The 21,739-nt window shown below is 38.7% G+C and overlaps 1 protein-coding gene across 3 annotated transcripts in view; it reads right to left on the bottom strand.

The window, feature by feature from the left end:
* The window catches only part of LOC124427270, a 238,121-nt gene that overhangs the window by 135,188 nt on the left and 81,194 nt on the right, over nucleotides 1–21,739 (bottom strand). For 2 of the 3 annotated variants that reach the window (XM_046969948.1, XM_046969949.1), the window contains one exon: nucleotides 11,875–11,940. In XM_046969948.1, the coding sequence (XP_046825904.1) occupies nucleotides 11,875–11,940 (66 nt within the window). The remainder of the gene's footprint in view (nucleotides 1–11,874; nucleotides 11,941–21,739) is intronic. The other variant, XM_046969950.1, reaches the window with a different exon arrangement.

Here is a 21,739-nt window from a genome sequence, read left to right as displayed (position 1 = left end):
ACGGACAGCAAAATCTACCACCTAATGCAACGAGCCTGGTTATCCGCGTCGTGGAATTACCTTTAGGCACGCACTCACTCGCTCACTCACGCACGCACGCACGCACGCACGCACGCACGACCGATGACGACAACGACGACACACTGACACTGACGTTGCACGACGCAAGCGTAGAAATTAATAACTAGCTATTCTCTCTCTCTCTTTCTCTATACATATATATATATATATATCAGTCTATCTTTGTCTATCCATTTGCACGTATGTATCACCTCGCTGTCCTTCTCTCTCTCTCTCTCTCTCTCTCTCTCTCGTCTCTTTCGACCTCTCTATCTCCGTCAGTGTCGCTCGATATAACGCCCATTGAGAGACTTCCGTTTCGTATTAATTCTGGAAAGTGTGCGAGAGAGAGAGAGAGAGAGAGAGAGAGAGAGAGAGAGAGAGAGAGAGAGACAAGCCTTCGAATTCGTGGAACACACGCGTACGAGCCGACGGAGCAGCCAGCCACAGCTAATTTGATTAATTAAGAAGAGACCGTGGATTACGTTCCTCCCGTAATTCCGATCGTAACCGCGATTGTTAGGATAATCATATTTCCGAGAGTCGTTTAACGAGCGACAAAGGGAACGAGCTTGTTTTTAAATCATTTGACTACTGTGACACACGAGTACGTACTTAGTTACTCACTTGTTTGCTCCTGATTTATCTATGTGAAATTTTCGACCTGAAAATTTTCACGACTTTAGACAATGCTATAATTATTTAGTACGAGTGTCTATTAGTAGAACGGAAAGAGAGAATTGTAAAGCGATTCCTTTCTGACACGTTCAAGAAAGCGGTATCTAAATATTTGTCGGGGTTTAACTGTACTTGAGAAAGCGCTACAACGAGAGATAAGCGAGGACTATGACGAGGAAAGAAGAGGATGAGATAGGGAGAAAGGAGAGAAATGGATGGAAGGGCGAAGGGGAAACGTTTCATTTACGTTGAAAAGCAAACCGAACTTGACGATAGTTCTCTAAGAACAATATCGCATAGAATCTGTGGTTATAATAGCTAATACAAGATATTACTAAGAAAGAAAAAGAAAAGGAATAAGAGATAGAGGAGGATATATAATGGTAATGAAAGAAAAATATAACTATGAGATTAATCATGCAAAGTAATGATTCTCTCTCTTCCCTCTCTTTCTCTCTCTCTCTCTCTCTCTCTATCTCTATCTCTTTTCATCTCTCTTTATCTCTCTTTATCTCTGTAAAGTAATAAGAGATATCAACTATAAGATCTATAATCCACCAAATAGCCAAGGTCTTGAGAGAGATGGGTTACAATGAATCGATTAACGAATTTAATAGAGCCGATTATACGCGAACTTTCCAAGAGTCCGTGCTTGAATTAGAGACCGTATTATTCGCGGCAGCATCGTAATAAAGATATCAACCTTGACTTTAGACGGATATTATGACTTTTACTATAGCACTCTTTCATGCGTCAAGAGCGGAAAAGTTTAGGAACTAGAAGAAGATAACGTTAAGCGTAGCCTAGATAGCGGATGCAGAATTAAAACGGAGAAAAGGTTGAAGGTGGAATGAAAGAAGAAATTGCTGGTTATTATCTCTCCCTCCCTCCCTCCCTCCCTCCCATCCTCCCTCTCTCCCTCTCTTTTTCTCTTTCTCTTTGTCTCTCTTTTTATTCCTCGAGAGTCCGTAAAAAAAAAAATGTTAAACTCTGTGGTTAACGGCAGTACAGTGTGATTAACTTATATCACCTGCATCGAGAAATAGAGAAAATTATTCTGTAACTGACAGAGATAGAGAATGCAAGGCATGTTTTATGCAAGTAAATAACTTCATTGACTTTGGAGAGTGGTCGGAAGATGTGGGTTTCCACCTCGACCGAGTACTTCTATCGATATAGAACAACGATGTTATCTATAGCAATACCGGCTCCTTTCTAATTCAGTAATGTAAGACACACACACACACACACATGCAAGCAAATACGCACGTATATATGTCCAAACATATTCCGACTTGATCAGATATGGTAGATCTAATTTATCCTATTTAAGATATAGAACGTAATTATCGACTTTGCAATTAAAATATATCACTGTTCGGTTCATGCAAATTAATCGATATTATAAAAGATACGAATCTTTGTTATCCAATGAAAATCTTTGATTATCCAATGTGAACGTCGAAATCCATTGAGAATGGATATTCACGTTGAAAAGAATTTATATAATCTGGCGATGTTTCAATAGAGTCATTATCCTTTCCATCTCGATGCCGAGGATAATTTAAACCGTTGCGAATCTAAACGAATTTTCCCACGTCATTATCTTATAGATTTCACGATCGAAGATCCACGATGTATACTTTTGACATTAATTATGCAAGTTGCAACAGAAGTTCGATTCTATAGACTCTCTCTGAGAAATCGGATACGACAAGAGATATTCCTCGATGATATCATTCCCTGATGTATTCGATAATCGGTCTAGACATTCAACTTGTACAGAAATGTACCACGTTTTATATAAATATTCTTTAATGAATGAAAAAAGAGATGGAGATAGATAGACAGAGAGAAAGAGACGATATCGTCAACGAGTATAAAACACGCTTATATAAGAGTAAAAGAAAATATCCAATGAAATTAAACGAAGGAGACGAGCGAACGAGATATCTGATAAAAACAATGAAAGAGATAAAACGAGAAAAACTAAAAAGTAGAAGAAGAAGAAGAAGAAGAAGAAGAAGAAGAAGAAGAAAGGAAATGGACGAAGCCCCGACGACGCTTCGAATTCTCATTCATATCTTGGCGTGATAATCCTGCGAAATGGGGAGGGAGAGGTGGAAAAGAAAAGAAAAGAAAAGAAAAGAAGGCAAAGAAAATAAAAAAGAAAAAGACAAAAAGGAAAGAAAAGTAGAAGGAAAAGAAATATACCACGAACATAACAGATCCTCACTTTTCAACTTCGTCCCTTTTTTTTCTCTCTCTTTCTCTCTTCGACGAAGCTTTTCTTCGTACACGTAATTATTTCCCCTTCGCGCGCGCGCGCCCGCGCGCAAGAGAGAGAGAGAGAGAGAGAGAGAGAGAATTCCTATGAGATTCTTCGCCGACATATCGATCGATCTCGTGATCTTTCATTCAAGGAGAGCAAACGAACGTCGTCGTTGACTAGCGCACACCGACGTAAACACTTCCGGGTGTACCTGAATGGAATAGTCGCAGGAGAAAATTTTATGAGCTTCGGGCGAGATTGTTTAAGCACGTTATAAATATCCTATAGGAATATGCAGGCATCTAGGTAACTTTGTTTCTATGTATATATATATATCTTTGATATAGTTATTTTATAATAACATAGTATCGTGCAACTCCTTCCATGTTTTCGTTCGTTCGTTTCTTCGTTTGTTATCAAAAATTTATATTTTCTGCTTGCTCTTGTTCCTTACTTTCAATAATGTTTTTGATTTATATACATATCTACGTACATGTATGTGTATATATATATGTGTGTGTGCATATATATGCGTGGATGTGTTTAAAATATCCTCGAGTCGAGGATGTCAAAGGATGCTATTTACTATTTCGATAAAGTAAATAATGAAGGAAAAATGAAAAAAAAAAGGAAAAATAAAATGACATTTTTCATCGGAGTTTACGAGTTTGATGCGATCGAAATATATTGTATGTGGTTAGTTACGCGTGAGTTTTGAATAAAAGCCATCCCTTTATGTCCATCTCTTTCGAGAAGTGTGACAAAATCAATGAATAAACGCAACGAGGCGATTGAGGTGACCGGCGGCACTAGCGTAGGTACGTACGTCGAAGCGTGCGACTGGAAAATCGTATTAATGACGTTTCGGTAATCGTTTTTATGTCGGTACCTACGATCGACGTTAACACAATCGACTTTTACAGTCGTCGTTCCTATCACCATAAACTTTTCGATACGAAAAAATAGTCGGCTAACTTTAAATAGTACGAACGCCTTTTATTCTCTTCCACTTTGTCTTTCTCGATGATTTTGTTCGAAAAAAAGGAAATAAATAAAATAAAAAGTAAAGGTATAAAAATAATAAACAAATAAAAATAAATAAAGAAAGAAAGAAAGAAGAATGACATTTTTAGAATCGACCAATCGATTCGAGAACAAAGTTTGGCAGACGGAACAAAGAATTATTTAGTAACGTCGACGCTCTCCGTTGTTCAGAATTTCTCGTTAAATTTACTTTACGATCTTTCACCGGCAGAGGAAAACAGAATACAGAACGAATGACAGACAAGATTTCAAAGTTACAATGATGTACGATTTATTAGAGAACGTTACGTAGCTTACCGAACGTGATAGATTGACGGGCTAATTAATTGAATATATTCGTCGAATATGCTAAGTACTTGTCTGTAGATTTATGTAGATAAAAAAAAAAAAAGGAAATGAAAATAAATAAAAAATAAAAATAAAAAACACGGTTATTAAAAATTCCTTCGTTCCTTTAACTTATTTTTGGAAAAAAATGTCGAAGAATTTTCGTGAAAGTTGGTCTAGACGTACGAGAGTTGGAATTATTCCAACGGAACCAAAGATGAATGTATACAACTATATACATATATACATATGTATGTATGTATAGTTTGTATATATATATATATATATATATATATATATATATATATGTACGTTAACGCGGCTCGCGCAAAAGTTGGGAAGTAAATAAATTACGTGAGAGTTAGGGTCGACTTCCGGAAACGGTTTTGCATGGAATGCGCATTGGCTTCTTTACGTAGAACGTTACAATGATAGAAGAGAGAGAGAGAGAGAGAGAGAGAGTGAAAGAGGGGAGGGGGAAGAGAGGAAAAGGTTGGTAACACGCGATCGTGACCAAGTGGTGGTAGACGGACGGAAGGACGTATACACACCACTCGAAAAACTTTTAAAGAAAACTTTTGAATCGGGGGCGGCAACGTTAACGACACGTCAGCGATATTACTGGCTCCTACCACGTCTACGAGATAGGAAGAAAGAGAAAGACAAAAAAGAAAGAAAGAAATAAAGGAAGAAAAGAAGGAAAGTTTAATGGCCCGACACGATTTTGCGGCCGAGTAAAAACGAAACGAAACGAAACGAGATGGGACGGGACGAGACGAGACGAAACGAAATGAGCCACGATTCGTCTTAATAAACGCCAAGAGAGACTATTGCGTATTTATGATTTTTATCGTGAAAATTCGCTGATATTCAGGCATTCGAGCTATAATGGCAATGCCAATGTTCGATTTTAACGGTGAACATTTTCCATCGGCATCGCTTCGAATCGCAGGCCCTTTAGCGTGTTACGCTCGTTCGACTTGATTAATGTCTTTTCGCGTGAAACTGAATCGATCGAGAATAACGAGAGTATAGATAAAAGAAACGGAGGAGAGGTGAAGAGAACGGAGGAGAAGAGAATAGAGAAAAAATTGAAAAGGAAATTTCTTATTCTCTTGGGGAGGTTCTTTTTTTTTTTTTTTTTTCTTCAAATCTATCATATTTCGAAGCTTTCCGACTTCGATCATCGGTATAGAGTAAACGTATCGATTTTGATGAATATAGATCGACGTATGAAAGTTCGCGATCGATATCGGTTAAGAGTAAATCCATTGTTGAACTTGCTGATCTATAAGATATTATATATAATTTACTTAATGTTATTGAAAAAGGTCGCCCACTTCATCGTTTTCTTTCGACATATTTATATCCTCTTTTCCCCCCTTACATACAATATATCAATACAACACACCGTACATACGTATATACATATACATTCTTTCGAGGACACGTCGTAGTCCGATAGCGTGCGGGTGACGTGCACCGAAGTGGCCAGGAAAATCGCGTTATCGATGATTCGATAATCGTTTTCACATCCGCTCGTGATAGACGGCATCGATACAATCGCCTTTCTCGGTTGGCATTCGAACTCTCGAAGAAAACGTATCGTCCGCCATCGAGCGGAAAAATATATCGAGAAAATATCGAAATTTTTCTCGTGACGAGAAAAGTATTATATTTCCTTTCCCCTTCTTTTTTCGATCTTTTAATCAATAAATTATTTACTTACATTATTGTGTTTCGTTCATAGAAAGTAAAGAAGGAGTCATAAAGAGGCTAACTTTGGCAAGCCGAAACTGTAAGTGGCTCGATCGAAACTTTTACCAATTCGCAACATCGATTAGTATGGTCTTGCTAACTTTCCTAAAGGATTAGCGTTCGCATCTTTCCTATTATCGCCTTATCGAAAAGGCTGTTTCGAGCGACTATGAAGAGAAGTGTTTCGTCATACTTATCGTTCGACCGGCTTTCCCCTCGATTTTTAAATATCTTTTCGTGAAATCTATTACATACTGAGGTCACGCTCGGAATTTCATATCAAATAGGACGTATGTAGTTACATATGTGTGCGTACCATATATATATATAATATAATATAATATAATATAATATAATATAATAGATGTATATACGTGTACGTATATATATATATATATATATATGTATATAGTTACGTTGGTAACTACAATACATGATACACCTAGTACGGACATTGATTATGCTAGCAGCGATTAACTAAGCGATCGATTAACGGAAGAGCAAATAACAATAATATCGATTATTCCAAACAGTGCTTGTTCCTGTGTAACATGCAGGAATGTGTACGGTACGGTAAACATTTCCATAGAACGATGCATCGATTAACACAAGATATGCGATTTGCTGTTTAAAAATTAATCAAACTCTTGCGGAAACACGTATGTTTCTACCTATGTATAACTGATATTATGAAACGGTATATGAAGTTTCACTATAGATAACTAGATAATTAAGGTCCTATTATGTAGCTAAAAAGATATATACATATACATGAAGTGCATCTACATATAAATAAAATTTTAACGTAACGTTAAAGCACGAGAAGAGGTAGCGTATCGTATTAAAAAATCGTCCTACACGGCGATTAGTTTGGTATAAGACGAGTAGCATGCTTCGTGAACGAAACGATAGAGAATTCAACGATCTTAATAAGGTCGTGTACCTTATCGCCCTACAGCTGAGTTTGAACCTCGAAAGTAACACGGACGGAAAGTGAACAGAGTGACGTGTAGCGAAGAAGTACACGTGACGTTTAACGAAGTGCACAGCACAAAACTGACTCTCGCACACAACTAACTCATCTTTTTCTGTTCACTCAATTTTTCTTCTTTCTTCCTTTTTCGCGTATTATTCCACATACATACAATAAGGCAGCTGTGCGGTCACAGAGAAAATGACCGTAATTTCGATCACTCTTCTCTTTTTGGAAAAACAAAAAAAGAGAGAGAGAGAGAGAGAGAGAAAATAAAAACATATAGTTGAAGAGGCAAAAGACTCTCGCCACGAAAATAACAGAAAACTTTTTCGCTTTTCCTCTTTCTCCTCTCGCTCACGTTCAAGAACGAGATTAGATAAAGACGAGCTTGTCGTCTTTTCTTCTTTCTTTTTACCGCCTTTCGTTCGCTCTTTCTCTCCCTCTCTCTCTCTCCGTTTTTTCTTCTTCCCATTCTATCTAGCTCTCCTCCGTTTGTTCCTAATTGGAAAGCCCGTTTCCCCTTTCGAAGATCCCTCTACTCGTTTCGACCATTAACCTTAACCTTGGATCGTGGATTTAACCTCGATTCGACTACCGAACTACCTTTCCTTCCTTTCTACTCTCTTTCTCTCTGTCTCTCATTTGTACCCTTCCTTTTTTTCCTTTCAACCCTTACTTTAGGTTAAATATGGAAAGCTTCTGTCATTCGTCAGAATTTCGGCAAAACATCATCTCACCCTTTCAGACCTCGACCTTGATATTCCAAAAGAAAGATTTCGATTTACCCAGAATATATTCTATATCCGATGCGAAAATTTTCGACGTTCGAAGTAAGTACTTACTTACGACTTTGGAGACGACGTTCACGGAGATACGGTTGAGGTTGTTAGTCACGGCTCGTTGAAAAATTAAAACCGAGGCAGCATTAATGCTTTCGGTGAGTGACATCGAACGAACTTTGATGTTCCATTCCTTTCATTCTGATCGACGATACTTAAGGTGGATAGGTAGATATAATTATTCTCAAAAGAAAATAAAGTGATAATTATCGAAATGAAAGGCGTATGAAATGTTTATAAAAAAAAGTTAAAAAAAGAAAAAGAAAAAAGAAAAAGTGAATAACAACGATTAAATGGGTATTAGCGATGTCGGAGTAACTTAATCGAAACGATTTATGATGATAAACTTTGATGGGACGTACGACCAAGAGGGGAATTTACTTTGTTTGAAGATAAAATAAAGAAAACACTTTCGAGTTCTTTGAAAAGAAAAAGTTATCGCGACGGGACAGGACATTTTCACGCTCGTCGTTAAGTACCTACCACAAGGAATAAGAGCAGACCGTCTCGTCTCGTCTCGTCTCGTCTCGTCTCGTTTCGCACCCTTCGGCCCTTCCTTCCTTGGCGCCTAATAAAAGCAACCTTCCGAAAGTCGCTACTCCTTGTTCTCACCCTCTTGAAATCCAAAGACTCGAAAAGGAAAGATTTCGTCCCTTCTTATATATTTTTTCCCTTCTCTTTTCTAACACACACACACACATACACACACATTTTCTTGATCCATCTAAGTCGCGATCGGCAAACGAGCGTTCTCGACGAACTACGCGTCTAGAGGGATCCAACGAAAGAAAAAGAGAGAGAGAGAGAGAGAGAAAGGGAAGAAGTAGAGAAAGAAAAAAGGTCTTCAGCAACGCGCGAAGATCATCGAAATTCCAGGGCCGTACTTCTCTCTCAGAAGGGAAATACTCGCGTAGGAGGGTGGAGGCGAAAGCAGACGGGGATTGATTGGCTCGTGTCTCTGGGGTTAACGCAAAGGCTTTCTCTCTCTCTCTCTCTCCCTCCGTCTCTCTCTCTCTCTCTCTCTCTCTCTCTCGTACTCGGTATTCACAAAGGGGACCCATATGCGAGCACGCAAAGTCACATGCACGCGTGAAAGCACCTACCTATATGCGCGTGCATCTATATGCGCGTGCATCTATATGCGTGTTATACTCACGCACGAAGGATTGCTACTGCTGGAACGCCATCTGTGATGTGTGCGCGCGCGCGCCCGCGCTCCGATGCACATAGGCGTGGAGAAACTCGTAGATGAGAGAGAGAGAGGGAGAGAGAGAGAGAGAGAGAGAGAGAGAGAGAGAGAGAGAGAGAGAGAGAGAGACAGACAGACGAGCCGTCGCTGCGATGGTGGGCCCATTGTTACGGCTATTATTTGCCACTAATCAGAATGTGTGGTCTCTGACGTGGATCCCCGAAGCTGTGTTCGTACGCGTGAATACGGGAAGGGAGGTTCTCTAGGGGGTGTGTGAGTGTGAGAGAGAGAGAAGGGGAAAAGGGAGAAAGGGCGAATCCACTTTAGAGATGGCTCGTGCTTTGGCGAACGACCTCGTCGTAGCGCGCGATAGCCGAGCACGCGTCCTTGTTGCCAGTGCCGGTTGTGGGCGCTGTTGTGGGTGGCTCACTCAGACCGACCTCCACAACCCGCCACCACGCCCTTTACAACGATGAAGATTTTCAAGATATCCGACGTGTCGACCGCGATACTCGGCTCTTGGCTATGCGAATCCGTTGTCCGCCGCAATTTCCTATTCTTTCTTGCTAGTCTTTTCCAATTTTCGTAAGGTCACTTATAATTCTATTAAAAGTGACCTTACGAAACCTTCATATATACATATATATATGCATGCATGCATGTATGTATATATATTCCCTAATACCTTATCTATTTCTAGTTGAGTAATTACTCGTACTATTTTGATCGTTATTAACAAATATTAATAATAATACATATAATATTGATGCTTTTATTAGTATGATATTACTCTCTCAATAATTTATAGTTTTCAGGTTGTATAAATTATGCAGGGTTTGAATAATTCAAGAGAATTTCATGGTATATATTTAATGAAATTTTACAAAAGAGATTTTCAATACGAAACCTTACGAATAATGTTTATTTTATTTTGCTGTAATCATCAACCCATAAATATTATGAATATAATAATAAAAGAGAAAATATTAAAAGAGCTTTTGTATATTTTCACAAGATATGAATTTTTATTAGATATAAATCGAAAGTTAATTTGAGTAATAGGATCTGATTTTAACGAGCTTTCTCTCTTTCACTTTCTCTCTCTCTCTCTCTCTCTTTCTCTCTACTTCTCGGTCTGTCCATCAACGTAATAATTTTATCAGGCAACGCTCGAATTTATCACCAACGCGTTATCTCTAACGCAACTGTAAACGGCGGTCGACGATAGCAGCGAATAGAAAGGCTTCGAAAAAAGATGACTTGTGTGATCTGAGCTAAACTGTGATTGAAGAATACGCGTAAGCGCGTTTACAAAGAGGAAATGTTACGGCCGAGAAAGCCGATCGATCGCGTTTATCGCGCCTCCTTAAAATTCAAACGAATCGTGCGGTAAACGAGACTTTTATCGCTCGCCATTTCCACAAGGCGTTCCTGCATTGTCGTCTATAGGTTTCTTCGCTATGGGTATACCTATATTCAGTCGCGTTCATGGAATTTGAACTTTTAGATTCGGTTAGAGTCTACTTTACCTGGCAAATTGTACGCGATGTAGATTTTATAGACACCGTTTTAAGAGAAAGAGAAAGAGAAAAAGAAATGAGAAACTCCTCTCTCTCTCTCTCTCTCTCTCTCTCTCAAGAAAAAAAAAAGGAAAAAAGAAAAGAAAAAAAAGAACAACAAGATGAATATCCAAAGACTGTATTAGCTGATTAATTATACTGATAATCAATCAATGTAGAAGAGGAAAGAGATTAACCGAAGCAAAGTTATAAGGTACATTTTTAGTTTCTAAAGGCCTATTCATTTTGACACCAGGTATAAAAAGAAAAATCTGACACATCGTGAAAGAACAAAAGAAGATTTTGTCGTTGACCAACCACCATCAGCATCGTCGTCGCGGTTGGTCTCTCTCTCTCTCTCTCTCTTTCTCTTTCATTCTCTCATTCTCAAGATGAATGAAAGGAAAGACGAAGATAAAATATTCAATGTGTATGGCCATTAGGCCGAAGACAACGCAGGCAAGGGATCAGAGAGTACAAGCGAGAAATGCGAAGGCGTTGCTTGTCGGTGAAGACTGTTTTTAGACGGGATAGTCGAAAGCTGACGTCATCGGTAGGGAGCTCACGAACGAAATAATTAGCGGGGCCGGCTAAGAGCTTTCTCTCTCTCTCTCTCTCTCTCTCTCTCTCTTTCTCTCTAGCTCCTCTCGACGAACGCACCCTAAGGCGCGGACTGGCTCCCTTATCTGCCTTCTCCCTGAGCCCCTCATTGAGCTACCTTATTGGTGTGTTATACTCCAAGAGAATTCTCCTTTTGCTTCCTCGTATGTTTCGTCAAATTAATCCATTCTCGACTTTGTGAATGTTATAGAACGTTTAAAATATTCTATAGAACGTCTTAGTTAACGTTCGCATCAAATCGAAATCATTAATTTAAATTTCAAATACATTAACATATAGTTTGATTCTCATTTAATATATACTATAATAACTAGTACGTATAATTATTAATTAGAATTTCCGTATGGCTACGTAAGTTCTTTCTACTTTCACTCCGATAGTTTTCGGTCGAACGATCGCGCGTTAATGACACTGAAATAAATAAGAACGGCTTTCCCTTTCGCTTCCATCCTACGGGTGTAATAATAACCACGGTGGATCGATTTCGATTCAATGGCAAGAGCACTTTAGAGAGAACCTTTAGACACCGGGATACGAGATTAATAACTCACCCTCGATGAGTAGGGTCGAACGCTTCGGTGATGTCGTTGGGGAGATTCCTCCTTTCGTGAACTCTTCTGAAACAATAGAATACGCTTGGTTAATAAACTCTTTTCCGTACACCCTCAGAATTCTTGGTTACATTATTTAATCCATTCGATAAAACATATTTTGGTTGGATCGAATTAAAAAAAAGAGAAAGAAAGAAAAAATAAAAAAGAAAACTAAAGAATACGCTTGATTAACAAACTCCTTTTCGTATATCCCTTGAACTCTTACTTGCATTATTTAATTCGTTCGTTAAAAGATATTTTAATTCGATCGAATTAGAAAAAAAAAAAAGGAAAATTTGTTTGTAAGAAGAATTGGAAATAATTAGTTCGAAGATAGGATGCAATCATAGTCGGCATCGGTGACGAAAGAAATATAATAGTAGAGGCAAGTACAAGAGGAGATCAGAACGACTACGTTCTACGTTCAGATGGAATTGCAACGGACAGTCGGTGTGGGTTCAGTACCGTCAACGGGAAATGCCGTTTCTCCTGAGCGTTCTCCACACACCATTAATTCGATAGTTTCGGCACGGACACGTCCGAAGAGAATGTTCCGGAATTTTAGCCAAAGTGTTTGCTATATAGATGTGGTACAAGCCCGCAACCGGACTTCGTTGCGGACAGCTAAGGCTTTCAAGATTTTTCGATCGTTCTGACAACTGTGAGAAAGATATATATATATATATATATATATATATATATATATGTCTGTTACACACACACATCCACACATGTCAGTTTGTTGGTATGAGTAGATTCTCGTGGTTTACCGATACACGAAACTCTGCACGTATACGCGCGTCTTTCAGGAAATGCATATATTTTATGCCGGATGCATCTCCTCTCGCAGCTTCGAAATATCGCAGCCTTCGTCGTACCGAGAAGCGTAATCTCGTCTAGCGATCGATCCCAAAAGAGCGAAAGAGAGAGAGAGAGAGAGAGAGAGAGAGAGAGAGAGAGAGAGAATAAGAGAGTAAGAGAGTTGAACGATGTTTCGTGATGTTTCCACACTGTTATTTCGTTGGCGATGTTATATCATTATGATGAATGTCGAACAACTTTCTTACCCGGATTATAACGATCCTATGGTTATTTTCAATCACATTTCTTTCCCCCTTCTTGTTATCTAAAGTCGTTATAAAATTGATCATATTTTTCTGAATTGTCGTCGATATTTTAATTCGTCAAATCTATTTCTCGTTTCGTTCTCATAGAAAGAGAGAGAGGGAGAGTGAGAAAGCGGGGAGGGTGGTTGGGTGAGTGGGTTTGAATCTGATGGCGAGGGAATAAAAGGGGGCGTGAGATCAGAGTATAGTGATTTACGATTTAAGCATAATGCGATGCAGGATATATGATTTATGCGCGATCTGTATACAAGCAACGATTTACATATACCTATCTACCTACCTTCCTTCCTTCCTACCTACCTGCCTGCTTGCCTGCCTACCTATCTATCTATCTACCTACCTATCTACCTATCTCCCTATCTATGTACGTACCTACGTCTCTAATAATCTCTTGATCGAGCGAATGATTTAAAACGATATTTTATTCGCGATTAGGATTCTTCGTGCGATAAATCTCTGTCGTCTTCCTTCAATAGACTACTGGTTGGTTACGTGTCGATAGATTTTTCATCAAAATCGTGCAATAATTTCTCTCTTGCCGATATTAAATACGTACACGTGAAATACGTATTGATTATTTTCTATCTACGTACGTATAATAGTTATCACGATTACTAATTACCATTGATATCGATGTATTGTTAGAAAAAAAAAAAAGGAAAGAAGAAAATAGAATGAAAGATAAAGAGAGAGGGAGAGAGGGGGAAAGAAAGAGAGAGAAAGTAGTAATACGAAGCTTAGCTATTACCGGCTGATATTTCAGTCGAGACAGTATTTAAGGATTAAATGCGAGAAAGTAGGTACGAAATTTTTAAAAGCTGCTTCTCCCTTTCCATATCCCGTTTCTCCTATGACTATATTTATCTTCTGAATTGAGTGTCTTGTATGGTGACACGTCAAGTTCATTTACTTGTTCCTTATTTATTTATTTCTTTTTTTTCTTCATATTTCTTTCTTTCCTTTTCTTTTTCACCTTTTTTTCTTTTATTTTCATAGATTTTTCAATCTAATATTATACGATACAGGAACGTCAAGAACGTCCTGAAATTCCAATGAAATTATTCATAGTTCGCTTTACGTCCAGATAGATGTCTCAGGGTGCACACGAGCTCAAGAATGATTCGAGAGAATGAAGCAAGAACATTTTTGGGACATCCAGGACCGATTTCGATGCCGAAATCGAATCGATCCATGGCTGTTTTGAATTCCTATGATATTAGATATCGTTTCTCGATGAGAAGAACGTTATCGTTTCAAGCCGACTATTCGCTTCTCAGATTAATACGAGTGTGTGTGTGTGTGTGAGAGAGAAATAGTGAATGAGAGACAGTGAGTTGGCCTTCCAAGGTTTAAACGTTTAACGACGAGATACAGCGTTTCTCCGTCTCGCATTTTGGATTCCGTTATACACTTTGTATACGGAAAGTGGCTCGAATGTAAAGGACGAGACACTTAACTTTGATTCTTCTTCTTCTTCCTTCTCTTCTTCTTCTTCCTCCTCTTATAACCCCACCTACTCGTTCAACTTCGTCCTTAGCTTCGCCTTGTAGACGGAAATGTAGTTCAGAGAAAAATTACGTTGGAATGAGGATAGAAATACTAAGTTTCCTTGTCGCACCTCGTTTGCATAATGTCGGAATCAGCCACGACTTTTCTCGAGGAGGAGAACGAAAGACGACGACGGCAACGGCGACGGCGACAGCGACGACGACGACGACGACGACGATGAAGGTGCTCGTGAGTTTTCCAAGGCGAACTCGTGAGTTTTCGAAAGCGATACCTTTTACACGGACATTTTTATTCGAAGGACTCTTTATCGTCACCTTAAATTCCGATAATTTAACCAGACTTCAACGAATGAACTTAAAAATGTGTTTAGTAAAATGCGTTTTATAATACCTTTTTCGCAAACAATAAATCTGACATTTATTCGTACAATTTTATTCCTTTTACCTTCGTAATTTTTTCTAACGTTGTATTATTCAAACGTAGAGAATCTTTATATCTTTATATCCTTAATTATTGATAAAAGATGAAAGAACAGAGGAGATTCAAAGGGAGAGAAAAGCATACGTATGTTTAAACGAGAAGAGAGTAAAGGACATAGAGAAAGAGAGAGAGAGAGAGAGAGAGAGAGAGAGAGAGAGACCGAGAGAAAGAGAGAAAGAAATGGTACATTAGTTGTTATTAAAAGTTGAGTGCCACTCGGAAGCACGTATACGAATACGTACAATTTTTCTATCCCGATCCGTAACAAACGTTTACGAAGGTTTTATTTTATCGTTCTTGCTACTGCTGTTACTGCTGCTGCTACTGCTGCTGTTTCTACTTTTGCGTTGGTATAAATGCTTGCTTAACCCTTCATAACCTATTGTGAATCCTAAATTCCCTGTAGTCGAGCGTAATGCATAAGAAAGGATAACTACGACGTTGGAAAATTCTCGTCCACTCTCACAGATGTTATTGTTAATGAACGTGGGCGTGCTGCTGAGGTACGATAAAAAAAATAAAGAATAGAATAAAATAAAGAAAGATAGAGAAAGAAAAACATAGGAGAGAGAGAGAGAGAGAGAGAGAGAGAGAGAGAGAGAGAGAGAGAGAGAGAGAGAGAGAGAGAGAGAAGAAAGGATGGTTTATCGCTGTGCTTCTTATTATCCCTTATACTCTTCCTTCTTCCTCTTCTTATTCTTCCTTTTTTATACTCACTTTTCCCCTTCCCTTCCCTTCTCTACCGTTAACAGTTTCCTCCTAAACGAAAAATATACGACGGACGATTAAGCGCCATGCGCTTAGCCTCGTTTAATAGACGATAAGAGAGAGAGAGAGAGAGAGAGAGAGAGGGAGAGAGAGAGAGAGAGAGAAAGAGACAGTGTAACACAGACCATACACCATCAGCCGAGTTTGCTCCTCTAATTTGAAATCCGCTTTATCGCGCGTTGTCGTCGCACTCAGTTACTCTATATACACATATACATATATATATATATACACATATATGTATATATATATATATATATATGTCTATATATCGTATAGTATATACAAAGCTATCTAGTAGGAAGCAAGGATGGTGGTATGGTAGCGGCTCGTATTAGGCGCGAGGTTAATTATTCTACGATAAATAATTTCCGCGTTCCCATTGTCTTCGGTGCGGCCCGATAAACGACTTCCACGATATATAATGCCGAGTTCTCGTGCTTAAGCGGTGCCTCATACGCCGCGAAAATTTATTGCGTCGTGCACGCTCTCTCTTTCCCTCTCTCTCTCTCTCTCTCTCTCTCTCTCTCTCTCTCTCTTTCTCGAATACACGTTTTCAGATTCATTTTGGTTTTGCAAAAACGATGATCGTATTCATAAATAGACTCTCTTCCTCTTTTTCTCTCTCTCTCTCTCTCTTTCTATTCGTTCACCTCGAATTTTTATACTATAAAATCAAGTCGAATTAAATGCAGGAGAACTTGTTAATTCTTGAAAGAGATCAAACAGATTTTGATTTAAGAGAACGATTTTATGATTGATTTGTTCAAATTATCATCGGAAGTGTGATACAGAAAAGAAATGACAGGATGAAGAAAAGGTGAAAAAGAATGGAAATAACTTTGTTTTCTTCTTTTCTTCTTTTTCTTTGTCTTTTTCTTTTCTTTTTTTCTTTCTTTCTTTTTTTTTTTTATTCTTTTTTCCCCGTTCTTCTTTGTTCAACACGACCGTCGCGGGACTGTCTTATACAATCACCACCATCGCGAAAAGCTCGTTACAACTTTTGATAGAAATGGAATTCTTCAATTCTGTTTGAAGTTCTTATACGAATCATGACGTTTTCAAAACGTATGACACTATACGTGCGTCTTCGCATACGTAGTACAAACTTTTTCAAACTATGATTTGACTCAGCAACGAATTGACTGAATCAAATTTAATCTAATTTTTAAAGAAATTTTTTGCTAGATCAATTTTAATGTGATATAATTACAAACGTTTTAATAACGTTTAAGTACATCGACGTAACTGGTATAGATGGTGTTTATTAAAATCGAAATGAAGCTGTATAACGTTTATTTGTACTTAAATAAAATTAATAATATCAATATGAAGTAAATTCAAAGTAAACAAATTTTTTCGATCGTTAGTAATAAAAAAAAAAAAAAACAAAAATAGGAATGCATAAATGAAGCATTAATTTTGCTGAAATATAGAATAACGTAATAGTTATACGATTAAACTGGTTCATTTACGTTTCGATTGACTAACCATTTATATATTTATACAGATTAATCGTCAAACAATTGCAAATATTTGATTTAGGAATATCTCTCGTGGCATGAGCGATGTTCTCATCGGGTTCGTATAAGCTTGTATATCCGATGTATAACGACGAGTTTCCCGTTACAGCTACGAATTTATATGCTTTATAACGATTCAGTAGAAGCGAGAAAACAACAAATTGCCACAGTTTATACCAATGGGGAATTCGATATTTTACTTAAACGGCAAAGAATATCTATAAATAGTTTTCTATTCTATGAAAAACTAATAATATTTCCTAGTTATGTTCGAGTTAATGAAGAATTTAGTATGAATATTTTTTTTTCATTGAAAAGCAAATTGTCATTACAATCCCATGAAATTTTTAATCCCATTTAATTCCTTATTCTAGGATTTAAACGTCGAATTCAATTTCATCTATGTAGACAACTATCTGAGCTATTAAAATACAATTTCAATAAGATTTCGGTAGACTTTGATAAAGAAAAAGAAGAAAAAAAAAAAGAAAAAAAAAAGAAAGAAATAGAAGAAAAAGAACGCTGTCCCTCCCCCTTCCCGTTGCACGTCTCTCACGAGTCTGTGAATTTCTAATCTCATCGTTATTCCTATCCCGCTCTTAACTCCGAAACGACGCGTTTGCGATTCCACGCACGATCGACACGCTCGTAAACCTAAGCTCGGCTGTAAACATGGGATCTGGATCTGCCGTGGAGATGCCCAGCAACGTTAGTCCTAAAAGAGAGCTAACGAATACGAATCGACGTAACGTTATATAGTTTAAGCGTCGTTGAGAAAATTTGATGTCACTTTCGAATACAAACAAAGATAGAGTAATGATCGATATAAACGTGACTTCTAAAATAAAGAATTATCTAACATAGTTTAAAGTGAAAAGAAAGATTTGACAAACGTTCGATAAAAATCTTTCTTCATTTTCTTTATCTTTTTTTTTTCTTGTTTTCTATTTCTCGAGAAAATCACGTTACGATCGATGTCAGGATAGCTACTGTTCCGAATAATCGCCGATTTAAGTATAGTTTCTCGATGCAGGGGGACGTCGAATGTACGAAGAAGAGAGAGAGAGAGAGAGAGAGAGAGAGAGAGAGAGAGAGGGGGAGGGAGGGAGGGAGAAGGAAAGCACCGAGAAGCACTTAACTTGGAAAAGAGGAAGATCGATGACCTCGCTTGTGTTTCTTGACAGCATATTACTGTAGAAGATAGGAACGATACCTTTTAATTCCCTGTCGAGACGATCGTGAATTTTTAACGTTTCTAATAACATTTTATCACTCGTGATTTTCATTTTTGTTAAGAATAAAAATTTCTTTCGAAATAAAGATTTTACCTTGATTCATAAATCAATAGTGCATTGATTCATAAAATAACAGTAACAACAATAACAAAGAAACAACAAAAAATTATTGGGAATGAAAGAAAATAATGAAACTTGAGAAACGTCAACCCTCGTAGCTTTGTCAGGGACAGGAGGAAGAGGAGAGTAGAAACACAGCAAGTAAAGCCGTAAGCTCGATTTACGCCACCCGAAGAAGCCCTTCTACGAGCGGCATTGGGGTGGTTTTGTTGTGCTCGCTCCTCGTTACGTTGGACTCGAACTGGATCATCGTTAATCCGTAATAAGCGGACTACGACGCATATACTCGATGTATGTGTATGCGTATGTGTATATATATATATATATATATATATATATATATATATATATATCCTCTCATCGACGGATGGCTTCGGTCGAAGCAAAGCCACGATCGAAGATGGGTTCCAAAGCGGTTTCGATAAATTCATGTGTACCTACCGTACAACCACCGTCTATCTCGAATTCGATTTATCACGATCGATCGATGTATCGTAATGGGAACTTTGAAGCAATCGATTTTGAGCAGCCTTTGACGTTGTTGAATTAGAAGGAATACGGCTGGAATGGGTGATTTTTCTTCCCTTTCGATCTCATCCTCTTTCCACCCTCTTCTTTCTCCTATCCCTAAATCATGGAAGGATCCCGTAAATAAGGGACGGAGGTCCGAGGATCGGAAGGTTCCAGGAAAATTACCCAACCTGGTGATGCTGGTGGTGGTGCTGGTGTTACCGGACGAGAGAAAGTATTCGACTTCGAGTGGAATTCCGTAAGTCGTACGTTCTCTGCCTGTAACGCGAGAACGAAACTAGGAGGGTAACAGTTTCTCTCTGTCTCTCGGTCTATCTTTCTCTGTCCCCCTCCCCCTCCCCCTCCCTCTCTCTCTCTCTCTCTCCTGTGTCCTGTACATGTATTCCGATACGTCAGTAAGGAGAAGCTAGAGCCACAGGGTCGAGTAGGGAGACGATTGCTTTGCACTTCTGTGCACGCCCCCCGGGGCAATCGTAAGTTGAGATACCTACTCGACGGTAGACCATCTACTCTCTCTCTCTCTTTCTCTCGCTAGTTCCTTCGTAGAGCTTCGTGTTTCTCTCCTAGCTACGTCGAAGCAACGACATAGTAGACCTTCGAATGCAAGCGACGGTGGTGCGAAGTAAAGGAGGTCGAAGAAGAAGAGCGACGGAGATCGAAGCAAAAGAGTGAGTGAGTGAGAGAGAGAGAGAGAGATCGATCGCTCGAACGTGCTTTCAGGATCGGCGAATATTACCTACCACCTACACCGTTCGAGCCTAGCGTCTACCTACCGGTAATATCCTGGCTGGTACATATGTGTATGTAACACCTGCATGCCGAGACGCACGTATCATATACAACGTCGCTTATGTACTGCATTCTACCAGGCTTTACATAAGGTCCTAGCGGTGAGGAAGTTATGTACCACACGAAGGGCTGACCTGTGCACCTGTATGATCTCTACCTCACCCTACACACACACATATATATATATATATACATACATGCATGCATATACATCTCGATCTAGACATATAACTTCCTACATCCGCATACGTATATACTCTTCGCATATACTGTGCATATATATATATATATATATATATATATATATATATATAACTATATGCACAGACCATAATACATATCACGAACCGCGAGAAAGGAGCAGCTACGTGCAGAGAAGAAGACAGGCAGAGAGAGGGTATTGTTGGACGACAATGGACATGATTCGTGGGCCATCTGTCCGCTGGTGAGTTCGAAAATTGCGCGGAAAATCGAAAGCACTAGTGTGCGTCTATCTATATCTTTCTCTCTTCTTCTCTCCACTAGTACGTAGCAGGGAGTCTCTCTTTCTCTCCTTCCCGCCTCCCTCGTCCCATCCACAGCCGGTTATAGCCACGTCCGATCGTGGCTTAAATCTCTCCCTTTCTCTCTTTTCCTCGCCTTTATACCATCCTCTTCGTACCCGGACGCGATGATATCGAATGGAGCGAGAAAGAGGATTTTCCTACGTGGCAGCGAGAGAAAATCCAAACGATCGGCATGGTATAGCGGGCTATGGCGACTGACTATGGCGACGCGACTAAGGCCGATACGAAAATCGATAGCGTAATCTACGAGCCGGCCCGACTGGAGAAAATGGAAAGGGAATTGCTCGGGGAGGAAAAGTCGGGATGGAAAAAAAATGCTGCTGCTTTTCATGGTACCAAGCGTTAACTTTTTCCTATCTATTTTTACGAGTACAGTACCTCTATCGGCTAAGTTAAACCAGGAAATTATATCCTGCAATTACGAGGGTGTAACGAGTACGATTAGAAGGTCGATACGAAATCTCTTTACTTTTAAGATAAGCTATTATATCACTGGGTCGTTTTTATGTATGTAAGCTAGACGATATAATAAACTTAATATGCTCATTATGCATGGAGATATTTTCGAGGGATAATATGTAGGAAGGAAAAAAATTTTCTGCAAAATTACACGAAATAGAAGGTATAATAAAATGATAAAAGACTCTAGATTCTGTTCTTAATGTTTTATTCGTCTGCAGGGCTCGACCAGTAAATGCACGTAGAGTATTCATGAATGTATGAACGACGTTTGTAAAATCACTCCCCTATCCATTTATCTGTCTGTCTGTCTGTCTGTCTGTCAGTTTGTTTGTTTGTTTGTTTGTTTGCTTGTCTCTCTCTTTCCCCCTTCTATCCATCTATCTATCCATCTCTCTTTCTCCTTCACTCTTTTGTGCCATAAAATATCTTAATGGGCTTTCGTTAGCATACGCGGCATTCCTGTAAAAGAAATCACGATGAATGTAAATTTATGGCGTTCCACGTTGCTCGTGGAACGATGCAACTAAATCTAAAAATTACGACGGATCCCATGGCCGTTGTTTCGGCTGCCTGTCGTGTCGTCTATCCGAAGTGCAAGATATACTACGTGGATGTATAGTAGATGTACAGATAAAGCGAGAAAAAGAGTGTGAGAGAGAGAGAGAGAGAGAGAGAGAGAGAGAGAGAGAAATGTATATATAACATAACAAATG

The sequence above is a fragment of the Vespa crabro genome, chromosome 10 (assembly GCF_910589235.1).
Source record: "Vespa crabro chromosome 10, iyVesCrab1.2, whole genome shotgun sequence".
In the NCBI taxonomy this organism is placed as follows: Eukaryota; Metazoa; Arthropoda; class Insecta; order Hymenoptera; family Vespidae; genus Vespa; species Vespa crabro.
This window is presented reverse-complemented; position numbering and strand designations above follow the sequence as displayed.